At 45.1% G+C, this 10451-nt stretch overlaps 1 protein-coding gene across 5 annotated transcripts in view; it reads right to left on the bottom strand.

The window, feature by feature from the left end:
* coro2ba (coronin, actin binding protein, 2Ba) overlaps positions 1-10451 on the bottom strand; it is a 33085-nt gene that overhangs the window by 19463 nt on the left and 3171 nt on the right. The window contains exon 1 of one of the 5 annotated variants that reach the window (XM_027001770.2): positions 1280-1476. The exons of 3 other annotated variants lie outside the window; for them this stretch is intronic. In XM_027001770.2, the coding sequence (XP_026857571.1) occupies positions 1280-1309 (30 nt within the window). In that variant the 5' untranslated portion in view covers positions 1310-1476. Of the gene's footprint in view, positions 1-1279; positions 1477-10451 lie in introns of those variants that run through there. One more of the 5 variants, XM_027001773.2, reaches the window with a different exon arrangement.

The raw sequence follows: 10451 nt of genomic DNA, 5'->3' as shown, positions 1-10451 counted from the left end.
TATGTTCCTCTCTTTCTCTCTCAGTCTCTCTCTCAAGGTTGGTGTGGCAGGCTGTTGGAACAAAGCATACCGACAGGTTTCAATGAACTGAGGCGTGTTTGCAGGTTAAATGCATTGCGGCAAGATGTTTGCTTGTTGTCCTCCCACCCCAGGAAGATGTGTGTGAGGTATCAAATATGTCTGAATAGCACAAACAATGTTGCAAGGGAAAAATGAAGCCTTGGGGGCACTTCACACCGATTCTTTGTTGGGGCTCAGTAATAAGGACAGTTATTAAACTGCATTCTCTTTTAACCAGACATTTTCCTTCTCTTTGGTAAACTACTAATGCTTTGCTTTAACTCTCTCTCTCTCTTTCTCTGTGTGTGTGTGTGTGTGTGTGTGTGTGCGTGTGCGTGCAAGTAATGGCTGTGCAGCCATTAGTTCTGAAAGCTCGTATGTAGGAGATAAGTGTTCTGAAACCCCTGTCTGAGATCATTATGTTACAAAGGACTATTCACTCACGCTCCCAGCACAGCATGCTGTAGTGAGGACTAGGGGCCAATGGCACACTATTCTTATGGACTTCCATTACAATGGGTACAAAAGGTGGAATAATAACACAGGAGGCTATGATAGCCCATGCATAGCTAAACGTAGACCTGACTGTAGCAGCATGTGTCTGTGAAAGACATGCAGTGGATATGCTAAATTCCGGACAATAGCCATGGAAGTTGGCATGGCAAGGCCACCGTCAAAAGGCACTCCTACAGCGAGCACAATCATGGAAAAGGCATTAAAATCAGAGACATCAGCAGGAAATGTCATAATGCCACATGGAGTCAAAATATTTTTGAACATCTATTTTTGTGGAAAAGTCAATTATTACAGCAGTCAGGAATATAGCAGCTGACAGACAGTTCAGGTACAGTCAGAGACAAGTAGATTCCAGGAGACCGTTTCTTATCAGACAAAGAGAGAGCAAGCGAGAGAGAGAGAGAGAGAGAGAGAGAGAGAGAGAGAGAGAGAGAGAGAGAGAGAGAGAGAGAGAGAGAGACAGAGAGAGAGAGAGACAGAGAGACAGAGAGGCAGAGAAAGGAATCGACACATTTGGACTCATTCCTTCTGCACATGCAAAGCTTTCAACAATTTAAAAGTCATTTTCACAACCACAGTTCCAAATCTGCTATCATAGCTGTGTGAAAAATCAGTATTAAATTCAATGTCCCATGGAACATCCTACCCACTACAACCATTTTACCTTCTATAACATTTAAGGGGTAGCAAAGTCACAACTCACATGTGAAAATCTGGGCAATTCCTCTATCATTTTTGGAGACGAAAAGGGAAAAAGTGAATCAATCGACCAATTGAAGTCAGCCGTCCTTAAAATATCTTTTGAAGGCTTAGAGGATAAGAAAGATTGAAACAGAAGCGGCTGAAGGCAGCGGAAGCTTCGTGGCAGACTGTCAAGGACGGGCACCCTGTACCCCTGAAGAAGTCAGTCAGGCATAGCAAAGATCCCCCCTACAAAGACCTAAATGAACACTCCCTTCAAAAGCTCTTTTCTTTATCTTACATGTGGCTGTCTTGCTTGGATAAGTCGCTGCCAGTCAACCACACCCAAAAATCAACATGTTCTAGTTTAAAACTCTCCCTTTTCCCTGCAGTAAAGCACTCTTTAATGGGCTGATACCAGTCATTTTGGCTGCATTTGGAAAATAATGGAATGGCTGGGTAAGTCACACCGATGATATATGAACACCTGCTGCCCATGTGGCGTAGTCACCTTGCATCTTATGAAGTATGTTTCACCATATTTCTGTTAGTATGAAACATAACTCGGGTCAGCAATGCATTGTGGTCTCATCTAGCAAAAAAGAACAAGAAACAGACAACAAAGACACTTTTTTTTTTCTGTGGAAGAGACTGCTTAAGCTAATTGTACCATTTCTGAAGTGTCTTATCCTCCCTAAGTGCCTCTAACATCTTAACTGTATTGATTGAGAGAGGCTGCCCCTCTGAGAGCTGTTAATGTGTGTGCAAGTGAGTGTGTGTATACACACTTTTGTTGTTTTGGTAGCCTGTCCTACTTTGAAACATTAGTGGGTATGCATGTGTGTGTGTGTGTGTGTGTGTGTGTGTGTGTATGTGTGTGCGTGCTTATGTATGTGATGAGCTGGGTAACAGAGTAATGGGGATTATATTGTGTGTGTGTGTGTGTGTGTGTGTGTGTGTGTGTGTATTTGTGGAAGGGTAAGGAGGAGAGAATTGAGGGTTGGGGCACATGGAGAGATGAACTGGGAGTCCAAAGGGGGGATGGGTGTCATGGCAACAGAGAGCATCAGGCTGTGAATCAGCTCCTAACGTACCTGATATTAGACTACAGAGGAGCATTCCTAGATAAAGGCTATTCCACCCACAATCAAATCATTGACCTGTGATTATACAAACTCTTTAGGTGTCCAGGATAAGTCTGTGTTTTCTGTTTGTTTGTTTTATTTATTTTATCAAGGCTAATCATAATTTCATACATGTTTAAAGAATAACTGCTTGCTAAAAACTTGTATCCAGTACTGGAATATGTTATTGTTATTGTACAATATTGCACTCTTTTGAGTGAACAGGCTTAGGCACAGGGAATACAGTCTGTTGTGATCAGGTCTTGTTGTGCTGGGCCTGTTTCTATTGGTTATTAAAGTCTCCAGTTTAACGCAGTTTGTGGCGCCCCGGTGGCAATGGAGGGTAGAGCCAAACAAAAGATGAGCTGCACATGCAATCAGTGCCATCTGGATGGCAGCTCAAGAGGAAAAGCTCCACAGTGGCACTTTGCCTACGGACACACACTTGCACACACTCCCACGCAGGCGCACACACACACTCCCACACAGCACTTTAAAAGAATGGGCTGTTATAGGACAGCACTTTCCATCTCTGCTAGTGTCCTTCTGAAGGCATGAGGTTCAACGTTTAGGGGGTTTAGTCTACACGTAGTACGCACAGACAGGCTGGGTGATATCAGGACTCACTGTGTTCTCCATTAGTGTGACAGCTCATATCCTCTGCAGATGCACTTTGCAGAATTGCTTCCACACCAGCCTGCATATTTTTTGAATTGGGCATAACAAGCAGAGTTGCATAGGTCTTGAAACCATTTCATTTCTGATTTAGTGGTTTATAGATCTGTAATTATGCAATGAATAAGTTATGGATGGAATTTAAAGCATTTAAAGAAACACTTGAACTCCTAAAATACATACGACTTCACCACAATGGAATACTCAATGAGGCAATATGTTCTTGACTTTCTGTTGCAAATCTCAGATTGATGCTCAATGCGTCATATGGTGCGTCACCCCAACATGTCGTCTCTGTGGTAGCAGACATGACTACAGTGCCCTCTCCTGCACAAGGGCTAAAGCCTGGCTTTTGCGAGCACCATGCAAAGGGGACAGGATGTCTGCACCGGCCGCTTCCTGCTCCCGGCGATCACGGATTGTGCTGTTCGTTCACACGGGGTCATGGAGGGGGCTTCCAGGTTGTCACAGCTCAGATGTGCGCCATCTGCCCTGGGTCACCTAGCCAGAGGCCACATCTGTTGTCCAACTACAAATTTCTCATGATGCAACATCGGTGCTTACACATACCTGGAATTAAATGAGGATGTCAATGAATAGGAGCAAAATTCAGATAGCACCTTCATTTGATGAGCAGCATATTCTCATTTCCTCTCTTACCGGGACGCACGTGAACTAATCACAGCTCCAGCCTGCCCGGGCCCTTTGCAGACAGATGGTTATGAAGGCAATGACCAGACATTGAGCTCCTGCCATCCCATAATACCGTTACCGGAGGCACTAATGGGTGCTGTGCCCTTCCGTGCTGACAGCGCCTTCCTCAATGTCACATTAGCCTGTTGTCTAATCTCTGCTGACTTTCTCCCCGAGCCAGCAGGGTCCTATTTCTGCCCAGCCTAGCACTCGTAGCCCAGGGCTGAGAATAGCTCCTGTTCCAGGCTCCTCTAGCTTCAGGCAGCACTGCAGTGGGATGCTGAAGGAAGCCTTATGAAGGACATCTGCATTGCTCACTGCTCTGCTGAGAGCATTTGACCTTTGACAAAAACTGAGCAGATGTGGACTATGAACATGTACTTCAAAGGCACACAGGTTAGGGATTGCCTACAGGTTTTACGCCATATGCTTAGCACGGCAGGTGAGAACATCAGGCCAAAGGAAGTTTTCAGTTTAATACCTTTCTTCCAAGTTTAGGAGTGCACATCTTTCTTTTTAGGCAGAGTTTTACAGTTCCCAAGCAGGGTTCAGGAAACGCGAGATGAGATGCAGGATGGATGCACCCAAGACCAGCCTCACCTAACACCAACTCACCAGACCAAAACGCTTCATTTGATTGGTCCACAGTGGCTTTAAGACTCCATATGGTAGTGTTTTCTTGGTGCTGGGAAGAGGAGGAGCTAATTGATTTTCCTGGACTGTCGTGGTTTCGCTGACGCAGCTGTAGAGCTGATCAGACTGTTGAACGCTGCAGTATGACTGACTTGTAAACAGTGAGGACCGGCTCCCGGCTCCGGCAGAGGTGAAGGCAGAGGCTCATACAGCACCATATGTGATGACTGCTGCTCGTTTTAATCACATGGATTCCCAGCGGAGCCTCCTGGGTCATTGACCTGCTTCGAGAGGTCCCAGGCGAATGTGCATTAATTACCTCAGGGAAATACAAACTGAAAGATAAAGTTTGAATCGTATCCCTTTATCTAAAAATGAGGGTTCCTTTATGATTTTCACTAGGTCACAGTATTTGCATTTTAAAGTGCAAACAGTGATTGCACTCTGTTTGCACTTTAAAGAGTTGGTGCTTTACAGTTGTTTACAGATTTATAGATGCATTTATCATTCAAGGTAAAAAAAAAATTACGCTTTTTTTTTACAGAATGTGTATATGTGGGTTTGTGTGTCCTAGTTTCATCAGATTCCACATGACCCTGCTCTCTTTCCTATCAGTCTCTTGGGTGAGGAATTTTTAATTATGTCAATCCTGCTGGAGCAGTGACACCAGCACGGGCATATCAGGCCTCTTACACCCATCTTGCAGAGAGTGCCCAGGTTTTGTCTTCTGTAATCCCCACTGGTAACTGACGGCCTTCTTTGCAGTTCTAGAAACACTTCTCAGGGACCACAGATGAATATTTGCACTGTAATCCTGGCTGGGATTAGATGGTCTGGGGTACTGCAGCACTTCCTCAGAGCTTGCACTGCACTTCCACAGCACCTGGCACTCGGCAGGCACGAAGCCTTAGCGAGGGTCAGCGCTGCACTCAGCACGCTGCCCCTCTGCTGACGCTCTCCTTACACTTCTCTCTCCTTACACTGACCATTCAGCACCTGCTCAACTCAGCACAGGCACAAGCCCACAAGCTGCTGTCAGACATAGTCTGGAAAGCAGAGCAAGAGAGAGAGAGAGAGAGAGAGAGAGAGAGAGAGAGAGAGAGAGAGAGAGAGAGAGAGAGACAGACAGACAGAGAGAGACAGACATACAGACAGACATGTAAGAGACATGAAAGGTGTTTGAGTAGAGATCCATCTGGACATTGATTCAGACCTTGGGTTTTACGGATGCACAAGACAACATTTTGCTGTCATTTTTTTCTTCTCTTTTTAAAACCAAGGAACCTGTTGAGGGCGGTTTTTAGCGTTTTTCCTTTGTGGCTCTAGTTACTTTCCCGTGTTTAATTTCTCTGTTCCTGGGCTGAAAAGGACACTGTGACTGCAGGACACTGTGACTGCAGGACACTGTGGCTGAAGCGGTGCCCTGGGGAGACTGAACGCTGGGCTCAGGGCAGGCATCTGCGCCTCCTGTTCTTACCAACCCTTCCAGTTAGCCCACTTCTGTATTTAGCCAATCAACAGACTAATCTCGCATAATAATATCACATATATAACATATAACACTATAATGTAGGTAAAGCCATTTACTCACAAAAATCACAACTGCTATCTGTCTCTCTCTCTCTCTCTTTCTTTCTTTCTTTCTTTCTTTCTTTCTCTTCCTCAGGAGACACACGTGCAATACTTGCTCTTTCCCCCTTTCTCACCAATACATTTGTTGGAAGAAAAGAAATGGCTGGTTGGCTTGGTGCTGAGGCCAGGCTCAGCCTGCTTCAAAAACAGCACAGAGAGCCAGGGAATGTCGAGGAGGAATGTGAATTCTCCTTGCTCTTAGCTGCTCTCTCTCTCCATTTCTCTCTCTCTCTCTCTCTCACACACACACACACACATCTCTGCATTGCATACCACACACCTTCCCCTTTACACTGGTATTCAACACAGCACAAACCATATAGACGACCCTCACACAACCTTTACGGACAAGCTGGCACAGCCTGACTTCTCCCAAAGCTTGAGTACTTCAAGCACCTTTACGTTTCGAGTTCCAAAGCTGGCTAACTCACGCTTTGTCTTCTATGGCTACAGCCTCTGTGATCGGGAGACGAGAGCTTTGGACTCCTTTCTGCTTTAGAAATGTGAATGAATGTGAACTATACATTTATTAGTTGCTGAGACTAATAAATGAGATTATGGGAATTGCATGAAAAATGCATTTATTTATATACTAACTAGTGCTATCACTGAGTAGTCATGTGGGATTTGTAATCGATAAGTAGATCATATGCAGCCCATAGACAGCGTGGACAGATAAAGGCAGTCTTTATGGCTCTCTCGCGTAGCCGTCAGTGTGGTGCATTTTAATGACCACTGATTTGGAGAGATCTTTTGTGGAATACAGCAGTCTTTGTGCCTCGGGGTTTGAATCTGACCAACATCCCTACTGGGTTTCCATAGGGACTATGGGGGGAATCCAGATAACCATTTTCAGCAGAGAACAACAGACCAGCTGAATGGAAGGATCTCGGCTGTAACCGAGGCAGCTGCCTCCTGGGCTGTGCATGACAGCTGAAGCCAAAACCAAACCCGAATCGCATGGATCTTTACGGCAGCCAGAAAGACGCGGACGGATCTCAGAGGCGGCATAACACAACCAGAACACAAAGCCATAGAAATGTACGTGTCGCAAACCATGCCTTCTGATTGGCTATTCTGCAGCGCTGGTGGCTGGACCCTCAGACATTTTTGTGTGACATGGTTCGGTGCGCTGACCTCGCATTACTCCAGCATGAGCTATGATGTACACGTACCTCATGCGACACGTCACATTCTCCTGCTTTCATTGGAAACCAAATCTAGCTCTGTTCATGCACGTGGCCAGTGATCGTGGTTCTGATAATGACCGCGATTCTTATGCTAATAACAATGTGATGAGCAAAGTGATCCTTGGTTTGATGCTGTGAGGGAGAGCAGATGTATGCTATGCAGAATATGGAATACGGAAAATGTGTGACTTAAAAGTCAAAGGCCACAGAAATATAACAGAGACCACCATATATATACACACACACACAATATATATATATTCTACACCATATTGTGCCATGCTGGCCAGAGTGCCGAAGGGCGTGGGGCAGGACACACAGACTCGACATAGATGAACATTTATTCATATACAACTCAGAGGATGGAAGTGGTACTTATGTGTAAACACAAACAATGAACATAAGCCCACTAAACACTAACTACATATAACACTTAACATGATATTAAACAAATATAGTTAAGACTTGATACATATAGTTACACACGACATGCTACATTCACGATGACCAACACACTGCACACATTGGCACGGGTTTAAATACACATAGACTAACACAGTGCAGGTATGTGCAGGTGTGGCTACGAATAAAGATCCTTCCACTTCACAGGCCAAACCATGTGACTCGTGGGAGGCGAGCGTACCGTGACACATATAATGTGTTTAATTGGATATTATGTATTCATTTTTTCCTCCTAAATACGTGGAAGTGGAAGCATCTTATGTCGAATAATATCCCTTTATGACAGAAACCTGTCCATAGAGACAAGCACTATACACCAACAAAAGTTAATATTGAATGGCTCGACTCTTACTCCTCCCACTCACGCAGTCTCTCTCTCTCTGTCTGTCTGTCTCTCTCTCTCTCTCGCTCTCTCTCGCACACACACACACACACACACACACACACACACACACATTAGCTGTGCTGTGTAAATGCTTCCTTCTCTGGTGGTGTGCTCCACTTTTGACCATTTATACACGCACAACTACACACACACATTAAAACCACACACAGACTCACTGGTGCACACCCACCCAACCTAGAGCTCTAATCCTGTAAATAATCCTCATCCCTCACAGCCGATGACTCCCACGCAACCTCTGAGCTCATGTTGGGCACAATGGCAGCCGTCTGCTTCCAGGCGCAGTGCAGTGGCTGCTTACAGAGTCCTTGAGAGCAGGAGCTGTGTTGCACTGAAATGACTCTCTCACAGCATCCAGCAGCAAGCCAAACACAGCCAGTGACTTTACCCCCAGTGATTTTACCCCCAGTAACTTTACCCCCAATAACTTTACCCGCAGTGACTTTACCACAAGTGACTTTACCAGGCCAAGCTGATGCAGCTGGCTTATCAGTGACTACATTCTCCCTGTCCCACTCCACATCTTTAAGATAGACCCTGAGATCTCTCTAGTAACCCCCCCCCCCACCCCCAATTAGGGAGTGGACTAGCCCATGACCCCGGCACTCCCTGCTCCAGGGTCACAGCAAAATGACTCCACAGCTGCTGGTTATCTCTGTCTCAGTAAGTTCTTTCCCTAGCTCAAGGCCTGCAGACAGGAAACATCTCTCTCTCTCTCTCTCTCTCTCTCTCTCTCTCTCTCTCTCTCTCTCTCTCTCTCTCTCTCTCTCTCTCTCTCTCTCTCTCTCTCTCTCTCTCTCTCTCTCTCTCTCTCTCTCTCTCTCTCTCTCTCTCTCTCTCTCTCTCTCTCTCTGTGTGTGTCAGCCATACTCTCAATAGTATCTCCCATCTCAGTGAATGGGTGGAGGTTCTCTGCTGAAGAGGACGCAGGATGGGTGTGAAATCCTCTTGCGCTCTTCTTTTGCGCCCACCTGAGGGGGATATTTATAAACAACAGGCTCCCTGTTCTCTCCGCACACTCTGTCTCTCTAAAGCTTTTAACACGGGGTGTAAAATGACTGTAAAACTATTCTCTATCGCTCCCTTTCTCTCACACACAAACACACACGCATGCGCACATATATGCGCCTGTGCACACACTTAGCCAACTGGTCTGCTATGAGCTCACTGAAACTGCACGTCTTCCTGTTAGTGGGATCACAATCCCAGTCTCTGTATCAACTTTGATCTATTTTCAGGCTACATGTTGAAGGCCAAAGCCCATTCAGTCATTTATCTGCCACTGATTCGCTGTGTAAATGTAAGTGGTGAATGAGCAATGTTGGTGTAGGAAGCCAACTGCTCGGCTGCTTGGAAGACTTGGATTAAAGGCATTTTCCCCCAGTGCAAGCAGGTAGTCTGAATTCCATTCAGGTTATGACACTGTCTGTGTTGTGGTTTTGTAATACTGCTGCCCTTGATTATTTTGTAGGTTAAGAGTGAGAGAGAGAGAGAGAGAGAGAGAGAGAGAGAGAGAGAGAGAGAGAGAGAGAAACAGATCGAGAGAGAGAGAGAGCGAGAGAGAGAGAGAGAGAGCATGAAAGAGAGAGAGACAGATCGAGAGAGAGAGAGAGAGAGAGAGAGAGAGATGGAATGTGTGAGTAGTCACTGCATCTGCAACTAGGCTTGATTACCCTGAACACTGTGTTTTAGTTGATCAGTGCCAAATGAGTCTATAAAAATTCCATAAAAGCAAGATGATGCATGATGTGATATGATGACTAATAAAAGTGAGTCTGATTTCATAGCAAACCCTGTTATTTTCTCTTTAACACTGAAAGGATTTCTTTCCTTTTTTAAAAATAAACATGTTTACATCAAACTTATGCACCCATTGTCTGGAATGCTGGCACTGTGAGGACTCTTTGTCCACTCATTGCAGCCATTGTGTGTTGAAATATTTCGTCTCTGATGTTCACAAACATTTTAAAAAGCAATTAAAATGTATTTGAGAGGCTGTTCTCTGTGCCACTGACGATTCCTAGCATTCGTAGAAACTGCGTTCTGTCTGTGTCTCACTTCCTCTTTGTGGCTAGTCCATTATTTAATCCCCATGATCTACATCTGCATACACTCCTAGCAAACTGGCATGGCACAAGGTAGCCTTATCAGACAGCATCTTTCACCCATTTAAAAAGTGTTTCATCTAAATTACAGTTACATCACCAGCCAAATTAAATCTTAGTCATGTATAGTACGTTCCAGTCAAACCTGCCTGGTCACATAAGACCTTCTACACAGGGCACCTTTTACAGCACCCTACAGAGAGGCTCTCTCTCTCTCTCTCTCTCTCTCTCTCTCTCTCTATCTATCTATCTATCTCTTTCTTGCACTCTCTGTCAT

This window comes from Electrophorus electricus, chromosome 21, assembly GCF_013358815.1.
Source record: "Electrophorus electricus isolate fEleEle1 chromosome 21, fEleEle1.pri, whole genome shotgun sequence".
NCBI classification, from domain to species: domain Eukaryota; kingdom Metazoa; phylum Chordata; class Actinopteri; order Gymnotiformes; family Gymnotidae; genus Electrophorus; species Electrophorus electricus.
Note: the sequence above shows the minus strand (reverse complement) of the source record. Positions and strands in the feature narration are given on the sequence as shown.